Source organism: Rhinolophus sinicus, chromosome 18 (assembly GCF_057876585.1).
Source record: "Rhinolophus sinicus isolate RSI-liver-muscle chromosome 18, RSI-T2T, whole genome shotgun sequence".
NCBI lineage: Eukaryota > Metazoa > Chordata > Mammalia > Chiroptera > Rhinolophidae > Rhinolophus > Rhinolophus sinicus.
The window spans coordinates 45,963,776-45,984,131 of NC_142518.1; the positions used below are offsets into that span (position 1 = coordinate 45,963,776).

Genomic DNA, 20,356 nt, shown 5'->3' on the forward strand with positions numbered 1-20,356 from the left:
AAGAGAGAAAGACTATAGAGCCCAAGTTGGAAGGTCAGGAAAGCTTCCCAGAAATTTTAGTGTTTGAGTGTTTGGAGGGGAGAAAATATTTCATTTATTTTATTTGAAGATCATTAAAAAAGACACAAAACTTCATGCTCGAAGTTCTCTAGCTACACCTGCTGGCCACACAGCCACGACCAGACATTATAAACCAGAAGGGTCAAACCAAATGGGTCATGTCTAAGTTTGGATATTAGCTGGAGCCAACACATCTTAATGAGTTTTTTCCCCAGCTGAAAGTCATTATTTACATAGCACTCATTGGAATATAGTAATCATCACTGATTCTGAAGGCAGGATTTATCTGAATGTCCTTAAATTGTCACCCAAAAGAGCCTGAAGACCATGCTTCAACATTTCCAAGAGTCATCCTCTATTTAGCTGTACTCAGATTTTCAGGACAATGATCAAATACAAACTGGTGTTAGTGAGGATATGCCAATGTGGGGTTGAGGCGCAGGCATTAGCATTTAATTTTGAATTGTAGTTAAAATATACATAAAATTTACCATCATTACAATTTTAAATGTACAGTTCAGTAGTGTTAAGTTCACACTGTTTTTCAACCAACCTCCAGAATTCTTTCTGTCTTGCAAACCTGGAACTCTATATCCACTAAACAATTGCTCTCTATTACTCCTTCCACCAGTCCCTAGCAACCACCATTCTATTTTGTCTCTATGAACTTGATTATTGTAGGTACCTCATATAAGTAGAATCATACAGTATTTGTCTTTTTGTGGCTGGCTTATTTCACTTAGCATAATGTCCTAACAAGGTTCATCCATGTTATATAGCATGTCAGAATTTCCTTCCTTTTTAAGTCTGAATAATATACTATTGTATGCATATACCACATTTATTCTATTTCACCCATAAATGAACACTTGGTTGGTTCTATTTTGGCTATTGTGAATGATATTACTATGAATGAAGGTGTACAAATATCTCTTTAAGATTCGGCTTCTAATTCTTTTAGATATGTACCCAGAAGTGGAATTGTGGGATCATATGGTAATTCTATTTTTAATTTTTTGAGAAATTGCCAAACCAGCTTCCATAGCAGTTATACCATTTTGCATTCTCACCATGCAAGAGTATACAAAGGTTCCAATTTCTCTGCGTCCTTGCCAACACTTATTTCCTGTTGTTATTTTTTTTTATAGTAGCCATCCTAATGGATATGAGGTGGTATCTCATTGTGTTTTGATTTGCATTTCTCTTATAACTACCTGTCATTGGTATTTTTTCCCCTAATTACACCCAGAAAAAGTTGAGAACAGAGTGAAAGGAATGTACAGACACAAAATTCTGAAGAGTAATCTCTAGGCTATTGTTCCTGCCTCCTTTATGAATAAAAACCTTTCTGTCTCCCTACCTAAATTTCATTTCTGCAGATTAAAGGGAGTCTTCCAGAAACTTCTCCCTTCTTCTGAACTCTGCATCAGCCCCTCCCGGGTCAAGCCTCTCTCATTAGGACCCTTCTCACAGCAATCTAGATGTCAGGAAGCAATAAAGGTAGATTAACTATGGTTTCTACACCTCCAGGGAGTAATTTGTATCTCCAAGTGAAACCTAATCCATAGGGAATTTGCAGTAAAATGGGAAACCTGTAGGCATGTTCTTGAAATAACTTTCAGCAAATTGCTTCACCTCTCTAGGGCAGGTTTTCTTTAGCAGTCAAAATGAAGGGGCTGATTAAATGATATGAAGGTCCCTTGGCTTTAACTGTCTATATTAGCATACTATTACAGTTGATCTAATCCTTGCTTACATTTGGGCAGAAGCCATTTAAATCAACATCTGATATTAACATATTGGTTCCAAGGGTATCCTTTCTAAAAGGTGTATTTCAAAGCATATTTTCAAATAATTTGCAGCTATAATGGCCTCCATAAGCATCTCACAACTTCCTCAGAAATCTGAGTACAAAACATCCTATATTTCAATTGATTTAATTTAACACCAAACCTGAATATCACAAATTATATCTATTCAAAATTTAAATACATATTTAATATTTTGCATCATAGAACAGTAGTGCTGGAAGGAACACTAAGATGATTTAGTCCACTGCACTTGCATTAGAATAAATAGGTCCAGAGATATTTCAAGTGACTTCCTATGCTCACATACCTAGATAGAAACAGAGTAAGGACTAAAAGCTATTTAAAAGCCAGACTCTTTACTTCCTGTCCAGTCTCATATAACTTGATAATCTGTCTGGATAACTGTTTCAAATCCATTATATAGTACCAAAAGGGTATTACCCTACTTATTTTGGCTGTTTTGACTAACCTCGTGTGTGACAGCATCAATGAAGGATGACGTATAGAATTGGCTTATCAAATTCACTGTCATGAGGACAATAAGAAATTTAAGTATAATTTGAAAATGGAATATCCTAATATTACAATTCCAGTTTAGTGTTTTAAATTCAACCCTCTTTAGATGTTAATCAGAAACTCAGAATTTAGATTGTAAAAGTTTATTGATATGGTCAAAAAGCAAAAAGCCGGACATTTGGTTATTTTACCATTACAATGTGTCATTTTGAATAGTATTTTAAAAATGTATAACAAAAAATATTTAAACCATTACTAGAAAAGTAAATTAAGAATCTACTTAAGGTACTTCAAATGAAAGTTAATTTTAGATTTTCCACAAAGGTAACATTATTTATTCTAAATGTAGTAAATCTGCTTTCTACAGATTTTAGCCAGAATGCAACTTTTCTTCTTACAGAAAAATGTGCTCTTAAGGGAGACAAAATAAATGCAAACAACTGTCATTCTTTCAGTGCTCGTGGCAAATTATCTGGAGCTATACAAATTACATGGCAGTAGTATTCCCCTTATCAGCACACAAATCAGGGCATCTTCATACAAGTCTCATAAGAATCACAGCATGAATTTATTTGGCCTGAGACAAGTACAAGAACAGCAGATTAGGAATCCAGAATCACACAATTTACAAGGGAGTAATTAACAAAAAGCGACTTCATTGAAGAGTAAAAAGGTCACCCACCTTGTCACCCGCCAAACTAGTAACAAAAAAACCCAAAAAAAACCCACATAAAACATTTCTTCTTAGACAGTTATATCCATCTCTTTCTGCAAACCTCTATTATATAAGATTTCTTAGATCACATGGAAGAGTTATTAGATGGCAAATAGTAGCAAGGCAGTCACAGTATTATTTTAATTCAATAATTCGAAGACTTAATTTTTTTCACAATCATAATTCTCATATTTCTATAATAGTGGCATTTCAGAATACTCTTCATAACTATGGGGGAGGTTATAGCTAGATCAGCTAGAGCTAATGTTAACCATCAACTTTCATTCTTCACAGAAATTTGGTTAGCACATGTGGTTATTTCCACTGACAGAAAGAAAGGCAAGACTCAAAGCCTATTCAAATGTTTACATTGCTTCTCCACTTGAAGTGAGAGAATGAAGGCTAAAATAATAGCAAAAACAGAACAGCTTTCAAGAAACATTTGCTTTCTATTCACAGGCAACAACTCAGTATTTCATAATTTTCCTCCCAATCTAAGGAAGTCCTCCTCCTAAACACAAGGGTTATTGAAATATGTTGTAATTTTAATATAGAAATCAACTTAACCAGATGCGCCTATTTTTTTTCCCTTAGGTACAAATGAAGTAAGTGACAATCTCTAATTTGCAGAAACATTTTAGACTATTTTTAAGTTACAATGATTTTAGCACTAAGTTACATTTTCATTATAGAGTGGCTTGCCTTAAATAAAACTAGGGAGACAGAATGAACCTGAAATCTTTCCAAATACAAGGTAGTTACCACGACACTCATGCAGAAATCATAATCCTGTATTTAGAGTCACTTTTTAATATCTACAGCCACCAAGCAGCATAGCTAGCACTGTATTTCAGTAGGAAAGATGGAGGAAGAGGATTGGCTAGTTTTCTTTTCTAAAAGATAGACATATACTCCGAAAAATGATGTTCCATTTTCATAAGACCACATAATATGATTTCTCTGCCCCAAAGGAAAGATGTGTAAAGAATACACATCCATGCCAAAAAAGGAAAAGCTAAGAATGGATTCCTGATGCAGTTTTCTGTAACAGGCATACACAGGAACACATGGTCAGGACTTTCTGACCCCCACCTTTGGAAAAAGATAATGAACTAAAGCAGTTCTGAATCTTGTCCTAATTAAAATGAAGTAGTAGTTTTAAAATTTTTATAATATACTTAATACTACTAAATTAAATGTTCCATAAAATTCACTAGGAAAGGAAGGTAAAGAGGAGAATTGTATTCAAATACTTCATGATTTTGACAGGAAATTGCTGTTAAGGCACTACACATCTTCTTTGGTTAAATGATTAACTGTTTAAATCACTTGAAAAAAAGAGGTAATACAAAATACACAAATTGCATTCTTCTTTTCACACACACACACCTTTTTTCATTTTTCAATTTCTATTACTCCAGTGTCTACATATCTCTGGGATCCTTTTTAGCTCATCAGAAAGCTGAAACAAAAATATATACCAATCTATTAGTCTCTGAAAGAAAAGCAGGCTTTACTTCCAATAAACATCTTGATTTTAACAGATCAAAGAATGTTTGGGTGCATGTATAATAAACTTTGAGTATTAATAACAAAAAATGAGAAACCCTGAGTGACTGAGGTAGGCTTAGGAGAAAAGGAAATAGACATAACTTCAAGTTAAAATATCTCCTGTAGACACCAATTAAAAATTGAATTAACCATGGTGATCAAGTAACAGAAGTCCCAGCAAAATTACTCTTGCATCACAGTTAGTACTCTACAGAGGAGAAAATATTTTAAAATACACTTACATGGAAGAATAAAAGTATAAAGTTGGAAGATTAGACAGTCAAGAATTAAAGTTCTAGAAGGTTTTGATCTTAAATTATTTTAATTTAAGCGAAAGAAGCTTAATGTAAGTTGTTCATTGATCAAAAGGCATCTAGGAATGTAACAATATAATGAATTAACCAGGGAGTTGTTCAAAATTATCTACTAAAACTTCTGTTAAAAATAATATGTAGAATGAATTTGCGTCTCAAAAATATCACTTAATATACTTTACCTGTAGTGCTTATAATCCTTTATATAACAAGAAAATGTTGTATTAAAAAAATAGGAATTATAGTAACTGGTACTCAGATTATAAAACGAACTCACAACACACACCCCCCCATTATGTAGATACATTTCTCATGGCTATTAATAGAGTAAAATCAAGAACTTATAAGCAGGAGAGTAATTTCCTCTTTGAGCCTTAGAAATCTCTATGAATATTTCAAGCCAATTAGACACCTTAAACACTCTTTGCTATGTTTTCTACAAACTGGGTTTTAATCAAATGTTCTGTTTATGCCATCTAAAGATCATTGAAAAGTAGAGGTGAGAAGCTTAAAAAACATTTAAAAAATAATTTCCTCCTCGAGGAAGTAGAGTCTGCAGACACAGAACTGTGTGAGTAGATATGATATAAAATGTTCTAATTATTATGTTTTAGAGATTTCTAGATTAAATCAAGTGATGTCAGAATAACACTGAATGATGTTCCTGAGAAATCACATACTATTGTCCATTATATCATAATTATCTTAAATTAATTTTTATATGAAACATGCCTAAATTAAATTAAAGCCTATCTCTTTGCTTTAGAAACTGGGATAGTCCAGAGGTAAAGCAAAAAAAGAAAATATTATAAAGCAACATCAACTCTACTCATTATAAATATAGGTAATCACCATAGAAATGAAAAATAATCATACCTATATGGGTATCCATGATATTTAGATCTGAAAATAGAGAGCATCCAACTGAAGAATAATACAACGAGCCCAATACCAGCCACACACATTACTGCAGAAGAACAAAAGAAAAGTAAAATGAGCATGTTACGCATAATAAATGACCACGGCATTAATTTTGTCTACACTTCCAAGAAAAACAAGGGCTATAACTTACTGGTAAATCTCAACTTTCCAACAATTTTCATCCCCATTCTTATACCTTAAGGAGTCTGCCTTCACCTTTAATTTGTTCCATCACAATATAATAGAGTAGCTTCATTTACATACCATAGCTGTGCAATTTAATTGTATGAAATAATGAATTCCTTTAAAGCCATGACAGTCAAGAATTTAGTTAGAAAGTTTTACTACTGACAAGAAAATCACTCATTAAACTTCCTTTAAACCCTTAAAAGTAGCCTTATTGCATTATTGATAAATATTAACTTAAAGAAATCTGATAACATCATGGTGACAGCCTCACTTGAAAATACTTTATTCATGCACAGGTAACTTCAGTGCCTATATGAGGAGCTCATTCAACATGGGATTCCTCATTTTAATGAGAAGGAAAAAACCTGATTCCTAGCCCTAAATTCATAGCTCTCTCCATTAATCTTGTATGTTGCGGTTTAGCATAGTAGTTAATGACCTTAACTCTAGATACTGACCCTACAATGCTCAAGTATGATTCCCATAACCTGAGACTCTGAGTCTCTGGACTAAGACTGGCTAAGAAGCATAAAGGTAAGGACGTGGGAAAGCGTGTGCGCTACCACGATGGAAGCTCTAGGGAAATATACTTATTGGTAAATACTAAAAACAAATTTGAATTTTGTTATATTTAGGGAACAATTCTTTTTCCCTTTTCAACTTTCATGCATTAGGAGCTAAAGTGTAACCTTTAAACATATTTTTTTCTGAGTATTAATGCATGCTCATTGTAGAAAAGTCTCTTTTTCTAATTAAATGCACATATACAAGTATATAAACAATATTACTCTGTGTATGTTTGTATTCTTTCTTTCACATATCTAAAGTACTTAGGGCAGTTCTTGGTACATAGTGTTAAATAAATGTTTGTTATTATTATTATTAATTTCATTTGGTTAGAATCTTAGATCAAATTGTGATTACTTTAATGTTGCCAAAATGTTTTACAATTTAAATTCATGCCAGCAGTGTAGTACCCAGATAGCCTTTTCCTAATAATGAACACTGAAATAGGCAATTTTTCAAAAGTCAGGCAATTAAAGGATGTATATTGACTGAATAAAAATTGATACGTTATGTTTTTCTAATATGTAAAAATTCATTTTAAGTCAGGAAAATAAGTATCTCTCAAATTTGAAATCCAATGTCATCATCTTTTTTCTAGAAGAAAAAGTAAACAGACTTTATTTAGCTAGGTTAATTTTGATGACATTTAACTTTTAGTCATAAAAGGAAAACTGATAGATTTCATGAAAGTAATATAAAATTACACTGTTAGCATTTCTTTGAAACAAATACCAATGTTTGAATATTCTAATACATAAAATGTCCATGCAAACCAACAGGAAAAGGACTAAGACTAATGGGTAAATGGCAAAAGACAAAAAGACATTTACAGAAGGAAAAGTACAAACAGCTAATAAACATTTAGGAAAATATTCAACTTCACTAATAACCAAAGAAATACAAAATAATATAACATTTCCACCTTATCTGATTAGACAACAGACACACACACTTTAATGAGGTTATCTAATGCTGATAAAGTTACAGTGAAACAAGCATTCATAAATATCACTAGTAAAAATCTAAATTATTATGACATTTGGGGAAAGAATTTGGCATCATCAGTTTAAAACATCAAGAGAATTGAAAGTACTCATATACAGGATCATACAGTCATTCTATTAATACTTCTAAGCATGTACCTTAAGAAATTAATGTAAGATGTGGATAAAGGTTAATATACCATGATGGTCACTGAATGTATTTATTATAATGAAAACGACAAGGTGCTAATAATCAGAGTGGATAAGTAAATTACAATATAGAATATAAATTTAAAATTATGTAGAGGAAAATATTTACTAGGGAATTATTTAACTCCAGTTAAAAAGGGGGAGTACAAGATTCAAAATTTTATACTACAGTTTTAGGATGTGTTTTATCAATGGAAAGAACTATATTACAATGTTAAAATTATAAGTTTTCTAATGGTGGAAAAATGGGTAACTCTCCCTCCAAATGTTTCATACTCCTATTTTCCCCCACATTTTCTACAATAAACGAATATTCCTTTTATAATAGTAAAAAGCTAAAATAACATACTTATAACCAAGGGGAAAGTGATAAAGAGGACATTCTTTTTTCTGTAGTAAGGGCAGAATTCTTACATTTTGGCATATGATATGACTTACTCTTTCGCTTTCCAATATCCATGTCAGATGTAGCAGCTTCACATAAAAGCACCATCCCTAAGGTAACCCCACCATCTTAGAAGAATTGTTTAAGGAAAATTCACACAGACACAAAAGACATACACCACTTTAATACTCTTAGTCTTTCATAAAGAAAATTAGTATGAATATATAAACCTACAACTTTTAACTACAAAATATCGTAAATAAGTAATCTTGTGTCTATTTAGCATGACAATTATTTACTATAAAGATATAATAAAAATAAGGTTGGAAAATGATTTCATTTGTACAAATAAAAATTAATATTTTAAACAAATGTCTCACTATAACTTATAGATGAAATGAGATTTTCCTGAAATTGTACTTTGAAATAACATTCCTGGACAGTCTACCAACTTTTGTCCCAATCTCATACAAATCTTAAAATATTAAAAAGGTATTTTGAATATTTCAAACACCCTCCCCACCAAAAAATATACTTGAAATATACATCTTCTAGAGAGAACAGCAACTTTTTTTAATAGCAACTGATTTTTATGTGAAAAATCTTCTCAAAAAATTTCCAGAATTTCAACAATTAACCTTTAAACTACAAATTACTATTAAACTATCTATTTTTGTCCTATTCTAATTAAAAAAAGGAAAATCCCACATGCCATGACCTCACTTTTATTCAGCTTAATATAAAAGCTGCATAAATACAAAATGGACCTACTCAAGCAAATAGGTAATACATGGCATGGCTGAATGATAAAATAAGCAAAATCAAATTTTAAAGTAATCAGAATGCATTCTAGTAGAAAACTGGGTAGGTATTTAATATATTTCTGAAATATTTACTGCTCTGAAACAAAGATTTAAATGGTGATGATTGCCTTTACAGAAATTTTAGAGAAATTAACCATTAAAAAACCATTAACCATTTAAAAGTCTTTTGTTTTGCTTCCGGACATACTGTTTGACTGAGAGCAGCAAATCACTGCTGTGTGGCATTCTTGGAGTGTGCTATGAACATGGCTTTTAATAAATTAAAAATAAAGAGATTTTTTTTTTAAAAGACAGATTCAGGCGTCCAGATAGCTCAGTTGGTTAGAGGGTGAGCTCTGAAGAACAGGGTTGCCGGTTCGATTCCCACATGGGCCAGTAAGCTGCGCCCTCCACAACTAGATTGAGGGACAATGACTTGGAGCTGATGGGCCCTGGAGAAACACATGGTTCTCCAATATAATTAACAACAACAAAAACAGATTTACCATGCAATTTGGTGAATACAAACAGCAGGTAAAAATTCCCTAATTATTCATACACACATGCACATTGTATGCTACATGTGGGTGTAATTAAAGAAAATGGGAAACACAAGTGTTCACATAAAGCTCGAAATTATAATTGGCTTTATAAGTTGTCTACTCATCCCTTCATTACAATCTTGCACCCCCTCTTCAATTAGCCTCTTGTTAGGGATGATGCCCATTCATCATGTTTTTAGTTGCTTAGCCATGTCTCTTCTCCAGAGATTATTTTTTCCTTACTGAGGTTCTTTATATCTACAAACATGTAAAGACTGATCATTTCTATAGTCTTTGGTTACAGGGTACTCTGATTAATCATTGAGACTTTTGGTTTTGAAACGGTTTATTTTTGTATCATGGTCTATATGCTTTTTCTTTGAATGAGCTTTCCATCTTTCAACATACCACCAAGGTTTGTGTGTGCTGTTCTCAGGTATCAACAGTTATGACGCGCTTCCATATGCATTGTTTAATTTCATTTATGGATTCTTTTACTAACACTGCCTACTATATGTCAAGCACTATTAGTTGTTGGAGTTACACAGTAAAACGAAATATAGACCCTTCCTTTGGACAACTTTGCTCTCTAGTGGGGTATACAAACAATGAAATAAACAATAATTACATACTCATAAACATGATTAAATGTCACTCTGGGAGAAGTGAATAGAAAATAGAGGAGGTGGTATTCTATAACGCACGAGAACTAGTCTATTAAAAGAGCCACTAGAATTAAGGTGCCGTATTCAATCTTAGTTGCAGGGGTCAGAGCCCACCATCCCTTCCGGGAGTCAAGGAGTCAACCCAGCAACCTTGTGATTGAGAGCCCACTGGCCCATGTGGGAATCGAACAGGCAACCTTATGGCATTAGGAGCACAGAACTCCAACTGCCTGAGACACTGGGCCGACCCCTTGCTGCGCAATTTTAAAGCGCAAATAACTGAGATAATTTCCAGAAACTAAAAATTTTCCAAGGTATAATAATTTCTTAATCCACCAATCCATAAATGAACATTTTCAACATAAATTTTGAAACAAGTCGGATAGAGAAAGACAAATAACATATGATCTCTCTTATATGTGGAATCTGAAAAAAAAAAGACAGAGAGATGTCAAAATGGTGGCGTGAGGTGAGCCTCTATAAATCTCCCCTGGAATTTACAACTAATCAAACAACTATAACTCCACAAAGGACTCCCTGCACAGCAGACAGGCAAGACGAAGAGGCCCACTACTGAATTCACCTAAAGATGGGCGAATCACGTGAGTGGGGGAGGAAAGAGGGAGAAGTGCAGAGACGGAGCCACAGGGGTGCAGGACGCAGACCTAGCTCAGTGCTCTGAGCTCACTGCACCCCGGAACTACCGCAGCTGCGGGAGAGGGAAGAACTCGGACTGCTAGGGCTCTGTTTATGGCCCACAGGGCTGAGGGGACAGCATATAACATGGCGGAACCCAAAGCTCACGGATGGCAGGGACCTCAGAGAAAAGACTGAGGGAAGAAGGCTGAAAACGGTGGTTTAAGCCCTCACTGCCGAACAGAGAACGGAAGTCTTAGGCACTGAGACTAGCCGCCCCATCCCTACCCTCCCAGAGCTTGCTCCATCCCCACCTGACCAGTGCTAGAAGCGGAACAGTAGCAGTGTCAGATCAAAAGAATAGAATATTTGCTGTTCTGAGGACTGTGGACCCCAGACATAGATTCACAGCCCAACTAGTTCCGGCAAAAGGAAGGGAGCTGTGGAAGCAGGACCGGCTGTGGTGGTGGTCGACATCATTGCTCTGGGCCACCTCTCACAACTCACCCTGCAACTGGCCCCACCTATCTGGGGGAATCCTTGCAGGAGTAAACAGAACTCCTGAAACATTCCGGCTCTGAATCTAGTGTAGGAAGAGATTTGGAACTTCAAAAGCTCTCCCCAAACCCACATGGACACTGCGCCCTGTGACCATGGTGAACTACTAAAAGAGGAGAAACCCGTCTCCCAGGGAATCCCACCATTGTGTGAGAAGCTGGAATAGTGCAGAGAAAACATAGCACTACCGTGTGAGAGATTACAAAAGGCTACAGTCGGGGAGAAAATAAAACATTCTACCAAAAAGTACTGGAAAATAAAAGAAAGACCTCTTCCTATCAACCTGTTGCAGAAAGCCACTCCTGTAGATGTCTATTAAGAGAAATAATAAATCAATAATTGCCATGAATAACCAAGGCAACAAGAATGCTCAGAAAGAAAGTGAAAGGTCTCCAGAAAAGGAACTTAAAGATAGGGAAATATGTGACTTAAATGACAGAGAATTCAAGATTGCAGTTCTGAAAAAACTCAACAAGATGCAAGAAAACACAGAAAGCCAGTTTAATGAACTCAGAAACACAACCAAAGACCAATACGAACATTTTACGAAAGAGATTGAAATTTTAAAAAAGAACCAAATACAATTTCTGGAGATTAAGAACTAATAGAAGAAATTAAGAATGAAATAGCCAGCTAAGGTAGTAGAGTTGACCAGATGGAGGAAAGAATAAGTGACATCTAAGATAGAAACCTGGAAATGACACAGATGGAAGAAGAATGAGACTTGAGACTTAAAAGAAATGAAAGAACTCAAAAAGAACTTTCTGACTCCATCAGAAAGAGCAATATAAGAATAATGGGCATACCAGAAGGACAAAAAAGAGAGAAGGGAACAGAGAATATGTTCAAACAAATTGTCGATGAGAACTTCCCAAACTTGTGGACAGAACTGGATCCTCGAATCCAAGAAGCAAATAGAACACCTAATTGCCTCAATCCCAACAGGCCTTCTCCAAGGCACACTATATTGAAGCTGTCTAAAATCAACAACAAAGAAAGAATCCTCAAGGCAGCCAAGGAAAAGAAGACGGTAACCTACAAAAGAAAGCCCATTAGGTTATAAGTAGATTTTTCAGCAGAAACTCTACAAGCTAGGAGGGAGTGGAACCAATTATTCAAACTATTGAAAGAGAGAAATTCTGAGCCAAGAACAATCTATCCAGCAAAGATATCCTTTAGATATAAAGGAGGAATAAAGACCTTTCCAGACATACAGCAGCTGAGGGAATTTTCTAATACATGACTGCACTACAAGAAATACTAAAGGAGGCTATTCGACCACCATCAACAGGGACAATTTGTGGCAACCAAAACATAAAAAGGGGGAGAGTAAAGGCCTGAACCGGAATATGGGAATGGAGAAAGTAAGCATGCTGAAGAAAATGGAATACTCTAAATATCAAACATTCTTTTACATAAACTTAAGGGTAACCACTAAAAAAAAAATCAGGAACTGAAATATATAATGTAATAAAAGAAGAAACAGAGGGAAACATCATAGAATAGCACCACACAGAAATAATATACAACAACAAAAGGCAAAGAAACAATGGAGACACAGCCCTACCAGAAACCTAAGATAGCATGACAGGAAATCCTCATATATCAATAATCACCCTAAATGTAAATGGACTCAACTCACCAATAAAAAGGCACAGGGGCAGATTGGATCAAAAACTAAACCCAACCATATGCTGTCTCCAAGAGACACATCTCAGCTACAAGGACAAGCATAGACTCAAAGTGAAAGGGTGGAAATTGACACTCCAAGCAAATGGTATCCAGAGAAAATCAGGTGTATCCATACTGATATCAGATGAAACAGACTTTAGGGTGAAAAAGGTAACAAGAGACAAAGATAGACATTTCATAATGGTAAAGGGGACAATAAAACAAAAAGACATAACAGTCATCAATATTTATGCCCCCAATCAGGGAGCATCAAAATATACCAAGCAACTACTAACAGAATAAAAGGGAGAAATTGACCTAAACACAGTTATACTAGAGGCCTTAAATACATCATTGACAGCTATGGATAGATCATCCAAACAGAAAATAAATAACGAAAGAGCAGCCCTAAATGACACATTAGATGAAATGGACACAATTCACATATATAGAGCACTTCATCCTAAAACATGAGACTACACAGTTTTTTATAGTGTACATGGAACATTCTCAAGGATAGACCATATATTGGGACGAAAAATCAGCCTCAGCAAATTTAAGAAGATTGAAATCATACCAAGCATATTCTCTAATCACAAGGCTTTGAAATTGGATATCAACTGCAAAAAGAAAGCTGGAAAAAACACAAATACATGGAGATTAAACAACATACTTTTAAAGAATGACTGGATCAAAGAAGAAGTTAGAGGAGAGATCAAAAGATACATAGAAACAAATGACACAGTAATATGATTCCAAAGATATTACAACTCACATGAATAAGAGAGCAGCTTCAACTCTGTAGAGAGAATACTAGAATGTGAGGAAAAAAAGGCAAATTAAAACACAGCACCGGGGCGTGGGGTGAGCTCAGTTGGTTAGAGCACAGTGCTTCTTAATAACAAGGTTGCCGTTTCAATCCCCACATGGGCCACTGTAAGCTGCGCCCTCCACAACTAGATTGAAACAACTATGATGGGTCCTGGAAAAACACACTTAAATAAATAAAAGTTAAAAAAAAATAAAACAGAGCACCAAGGACTTATTATATAAAGAGGATACTAAACAGAAGAACAATGTGTGTTTCAGCTACAAACTGGGCTTGGCTGCTTCCATGGATATAATTCTGGAGGGAAAAAAAAGACAAAAGTAAATCTTTAAATTTACATTAAATTTTTGTATCCTAATCCTAAAATGGGCTATTTCAAACCCTATGAAATTATTCATTCACCTTATGCATGTGTGCACTGGGTCTGTGGTATTTACCAATACATAAATTTGACTAAAATAAAAGTTATCTCTGTGTTATTATTTGTCTTATCATTCTACTTATACTATGTTTTCAACAACAGAATATGTGAGAAAACTTGTATTTCAGTATACAAGACCATAAGGTAAAATAATGTAAGCTCCATGAAAATAGGAACTATGTTTTTCTTGTTTATTACTATATCTAATAATACCTAGCACAGTACCTAGAAATAGTAGATGCTTAAGTACTTGATCAATTATTTTATTTAGCTGAAGGCTAACTTTCATTCTTAGCCAGGTTAGTGAAAAGGACTCACCAAATGGGATAAGTAACTTCCCATTTTTAGTAAGAGTTCTGCACCTTCTTCTCATTAATTGAAGCTCATTAACAGAAAGATTGAAAATTCAAAACTAAATCTAATTCCTTCATATGCTAGCATTGGTCTCACAGGATAATAATCATTAAGGTTAATTTTGGCATACAATGGAAAGAAATTCTGGACTTTCCTTACCACATGTCCTGTGTGAGGATTCTTATGAGCATATGGTGGACCTCTTATATGATTCCACATTTGACCAGATGTCATAGCAAGCACAAAACACTAGGAAACAAAAAATAATGAAATATTCATATAACATGGTGAAGTTATCCCCACCCTGATTAACTTGATAGGTATATGAAAAGTGCATCTGCACAAGTAGTACATGATGAACAATTTTTTGAGATACATGACTTGCTGATTAAGGCTTACATTTGACCACAAGGATCACAAGAATCAATAATACTTACTATGAAAGGAAAACACCATTTAAAAATAATAAATAAGCTGACAAAAGTTTCAAATTGAATACAGAAAAGCCATTTAGAATATTTTTAAAAGAACTGCAGATTTTCATAGGAGTGACAGTCTATCATTCAGTTTGAAAAAAACTGGGTACAATCCAAGCTCTGGCCTAACAATGGAGGAAACAAACTGATTTTAATATATATATATATCCTTTTCTACAGGTAAGAAATAAACAAAATGCTATCTAACAATATTGGGAGTTTTATTCAAACAATTTTCTTCTAAAATTTACTCACCAAAGCTGCAAAAGCCCATCCAGTTTTATTAAAGAGAAATTCCATATTGCTTCTTCGAAGATATACAAGTCCACCAATAACAGCCAAAAGCAATCCCAACATAAGTGGACCAGCATAATTTGGAGGTCTGATTACTCTAATCTAATGGAAAGAAGAGAAAAACATTTTAAAGCATGAAATTTATTCATTAATTTTGAATTAATTACATAGGTCAAAATAATTTGAAATGAAAGCTATCAAAATAGCGTGGTTTCTTTCAGGAAAAAATACACATTTCTTTTTTTATCCTAACCAAAAGGGTCTACAGTGTATCCTAACATGATGTGGAATAGGTACAATATTCTGTTTAACCACAACATAACATCTTTTAGATTAAGTATTTGCCAAGTAGAACTTGATAGACCATGGACTTAATAAAGTCAAAAGAGTGGACGCCATGCTGAATTCACTAAAGTAATAGAGGATGGTTCTGTAATTTCACACTTTCAGCACAATGATTCTGTTAAATGTTACTTATGAAGAGACTGCCCAACTATTACCACCTCAGTGATATGAGGACAAAACCACTTAGGACCGCCCAGTAAGATTCAAAGTGAATAATGGCACGGTAACTCTACAAAGTCGGGAAACTTACATTGACATCAGTTCTGTCAGCAATCCACCGGGCAATTTGCTCAGCTGAAAAACCACGCACCTGCAACTCATAAGTATCACCCCGTTTGGGTTTCCCTTTCGCAGGAAAGTTGATGAAAGTTGGAGCTGAATTCATGTTTAGCTGAATAAAAAGTAGTCCGTGAAAATATAAGTTATCAAAACATAATCTTAACAGCAAATATTATCTTAAAAATTAGGCATTTTATAAAGATAAGGAAGCCCAGGTTTAGGTACATTAAGTGACTTACCTAAGGAAAGTGGAATAAGGTGGGGCCAGGATTCAAACCCAAGGCTGACTGTGACTTTAATTAGTATACTTTACTAACCAAATATAGTTTCCTAGCAAAGAAACCTACATTTTACTCTTTTAGAATGGAAAATATCACATACCACCAACATTTTAATCTGTTCAGAGATTATGCCAAAAAGAATACATTTATGAGAATTAAAATTGTCTTATGTAGCTGAAGCAAGCTCCAAATAAGGTACATTCTCAATTTGGAGGCAGTGAGATCAGGCAGGATAAGATAGTGCTCTAAAATTGCAATCAAAGCCAATAGAATCCGAGACAAGAAAACGCTAAAAGAGTTCATCACCACAAAACCAGTACTAAAAGAAATGTTAAAGGGACTTCTTTAAGAAGAAGAAGGGAAAAAAAGGAACATAAATATGAATAGCAAAATGGCAATAACCATGTACCTACTGTGTTTCCCCGAAAATAAGACCTAACCAGACCATCAGCTCTAACGCGTCTTTTGGAGCAAAAATTAATATGACCTGGTCTTATTTTACTATTAAGATTGGGCATAATATAATATAGTATAATATAATATAGTATAACATAACATAACACCGGGTCTTATATTAATTTTTGCTTCAAAAGACGCATTAGAGCTGATGGTCCGGCTAAGTCTTAAAAATTTTGGGGGAAACATGGTATCAGTAGTCATTTTAAATGTAAATGGATTCAAAGCTCCAATCAAAAGACACAGGATAGCTGAATGGATAAGAAAACAAGACCCCTACATATGCTGTTTACAAGAGACCCATTTCAGATTGACAGAAACACACAGACTGAAAGTAAAGGGGTGGAAAAAAGATATTTCATGTAAATAGAAATTAAAGAAATAGCTGGGGTAGCAATACTTGTATCAGATAAAATAGACTTGAAAACAAAGGCTATAATAAGAGACAAAGAAGGACATTTCATAATGATGAAAGATCAATCCAACAAAAGGATAAAGCCCTTGTAAACATCTATGCACCCAACAAATGAGCACCTAAATATATAAAGCAAATATTGACCAACATAAAGGGAGAGATCGACAATAGTACAGTCATAGTAGCAGACTTTAACAGCCCATTGTCATCAATGGATAGATCTTCCAGACAGAAAATGAACAAGGAAACGGCAGCCTTAAATGACACATTATCGTGTTTCCCCGAAAATAAGACCTAGCTGGATTAGTTCTAATACGTCTTTTGGAGCAAAAATTAATATAAGACTTGGTATCATATCATATCATATATCATATCATATTAAACCTGGTCTACATTATATTAAAATAAGACTGGGTATTATATTATATTATACCCGTTGTTATATTAAAATTAGACCGGGTCTTATATTAATTTTTGCCCCAAAAGACGCATTAGAGCTGATGGTCTGGCTATGTCTTATTTTCAGGGAAACATGGCAGAACATATGGTTTAACTGATATTTTTAGAGCATTTCATCCCAAGCAGTAGAGTATACACTCTTTTCAAGTGAACACGGAACTAGTATTGTTTACAAAAGCAAAGATACAGAGGCAACCCAAGTGCCCATCAATGGATGATTGGATAAAAACGATGTAGTACATATACATACACTGGAATATTACTTGGCCATAAAAAATGAAATCTCACCATTTGCGACAACACAGATGGACTTAGAGGGTATTATGCTAAGTGAAATAAGTTCTTTAAATTATAATCATTTTGTACAAGCCAATCTCCATTATTATAATCCAACTCTCTTGCTTTGATTCTCTACTCACAATAAAACCCTTCTAACAGTAATTTTTTATACTTTCCCATAATGGAGAGGGTATACTGATTAGTGGATGTGATTATTTTGGTCAGCCTGACCGTATAATATGGTGAATCAATAAATAGATTAGCCCCTTGGTTACCAGTGTCCATGGATTTTTATGGTTTGGTGAGTGTGCACAAAGTCTCCAGAGCTAAATAAATTCTGGGTACACTGTTAAAATTCAATTTCTGAGTCTGCAAAGCTAAGAACACAGTGTTCACTCCACCAAAGAGCTGCCCAAACCTTAGGCCAAACTCTTCAATACCACCTTTGCATTTCTTTAAAAATATGTCTGAGAATACCAGGTAATATATGAATCCATTTTCCTTATGAAATTTAAAAAAAAACATTAGTTTTAAGGACCAAACCCAGTCTGTTCTTGCAGCCACTGTTACCATTTCTAGACCTTTCTAAATTTATTCATATATACATGTGTACCAACAGAAAACATAGTATTGCTTTGTGTCTGCTTTAACACAAATGGTAACATGTTAACTGTATCTTTCTGCAATTTGCTTTTTTTATTCAAACATGTCAAGATATCTATCCATGATAGTACATGTATATCAACTTCACTCATATTTTATTAAGTGATTATGCTATTATTGGAATTTAAGGGTTTTTTCCAATTAAAAATAATGCTGCAATGAACAGTCATATACATATCTCCTTGTATACCTATGAGGGGGTTTCTATAGAAATTGAATTGTTAGATCACAGGGCAGAAACATTCAAAATTAAAATGGATAGAGCCAACTTGCCTTCCAAAGTGGCTGTACCAATTTATACTTCTACTTATCAGTGCAGGAAATTATGTCTCCCCACATTCTTGCCAAAAGTTGATCTAATGAGCAAATACTGTATTGTAATTTGTATTTCCATGATTAATAGTATAACATCTTTATACTAAATAAGTTCTTTTATAAATTTTTATTTATTTAAGTGTGTTTTTCCAGGACCCATCAGCTCCAAGTCACATAGTTGTTTCAATCAAGCTGTGGAGGGCGCAGCTCACAGTGGCCCATGTGGGGGATCAACCATCAACCTTGTTGTTAAGAGCACTGTGCTCTAACCAACTGAGCTAATGAGCCGCCTCTAGATAAGTTCTTTAAAACTATCTTGTAGGCTAAAGACACAATCAACAGAGTGAAAAGGCATCTATAAAATAGGAAAATATATCTGCAAATCATATATCTCATAAGGGGTTATTATCCACTATATATAAAAAAATCCTGGGGGCAGACGGGTGGTTCAGTTCATTAGAGCACAAGCTCTGGGGAATGGGGCTGACAGTTTGATTCCCACATGGGCCAGCGAGCTGCGCCCTCCGCAACTAGAATGAAGTCAATGAACTGCTGCTCAGCTCCCGGGCAGCCAGATGGCTCAGTTGGCTGGAGCGCAGGCTCTCAACCACAAGATTGCTGGTTCGACTCCTCGACTCCCACAGGGATAGTGGGCTGCGCCCCCTGCAACTAACAACGGCAACTGGAGCTGAGCTGCGCCCTCTACAACTAAGATTGAAAGAACAACTTTACTTGGAAAAGTCCCAGAAGTACACATTGTTCCCCAATAAAGTCCTGTTCCCCTTCCCCAATAAGATCTTTAAAAAAAAAAGAAATCCATGTTGTTGCAAATGGTAACATGGATGGACCTAGAGAACATTATGTTAAGTGAAATAAGTCAGAGAAAGACAAATACCATATGATCTCACTTATATGCGGAATTGAAAGAAAAGAATAAGTGAATGAACTAATCAGAAACAGTTTTGGAGACATAGAGGAAAAACTGAGGGTTGCTAGATGGGCGAGGGGGTGGGGTCAGGGGGAAGGTGAGGGGTTTAGAAAATAGTCGGTAACCACAAGATGGCCGCGGGGTTTTGAAAATTAATTTGGGGAACGTAATCAACAATGTAAAGATTTTGTAGGGTATCCGATGGACACGTGTCCCATTTGGGAGACCACCTCAGGGGTGATGTAGATGCCTGATCTCTGCATTGTACACCTGAAGCTGAACAATAATGAATGCCAACTATAATTTAAAAAAAAAGAAAGAAATCCTATAACTCAACAACAACAAAAAACCCCAAACAGATTTAAAACTGGGTAAAGGATATGAATAGATGTCTCTCCAAAAAAGATATAGAAATGACCAATAAGCACATGAAAAGATGCTCTACGTTACTAATCATTAGGAAAA

The 20,356-nt window shown here is 34.7% G+C and overlaps 1 protein-coding gene across 1 annotated transcript in view; it reads right to left on the reverse strand.

Annotated features, from left to right (window-relative positions):
- Positions 1-2,514: 2,514 nt before the first annotated feature.
- MAGT1 (magnesium transporter 1) overlaps positions 2,515-20,356 on the reverse strand; it is a 50,288-nt gene continuing 32,446 nt past the window's right edge. Inside the window, exons 4-10 of the mRNA XM_019716370.2 lie at positions 16,067-16,207; positions 15,433-15,573; positions 14,861-14,950; positions 14,160-14,223; positions 8,276-8,350; positions 5,844-5,934; positions 2,515-4,564 (exon numbers count right to left, since the gene is read on the reverse strand). Coding sequence (XP_019571929.2) covers positions 4,549-4,564; positions 5,844-5,934; positions 8,276-8,350; positions 14,160-14,223; positions 14,861-14,950; positions 15,433-15,573; positions 16,067-16,207 — 618 coding nt within the window. The 3' untranslated portion in view covers positions 2,515-4,548. The remainder of the gene's footprint in view (positions 4,565-5,843; positions 5,935-8,275; positions 8,351-14,159; positions 14,224-14,860; positions 14,951-15,432; positions 15,574-16,066; positions 16,208-20,356) is intronic.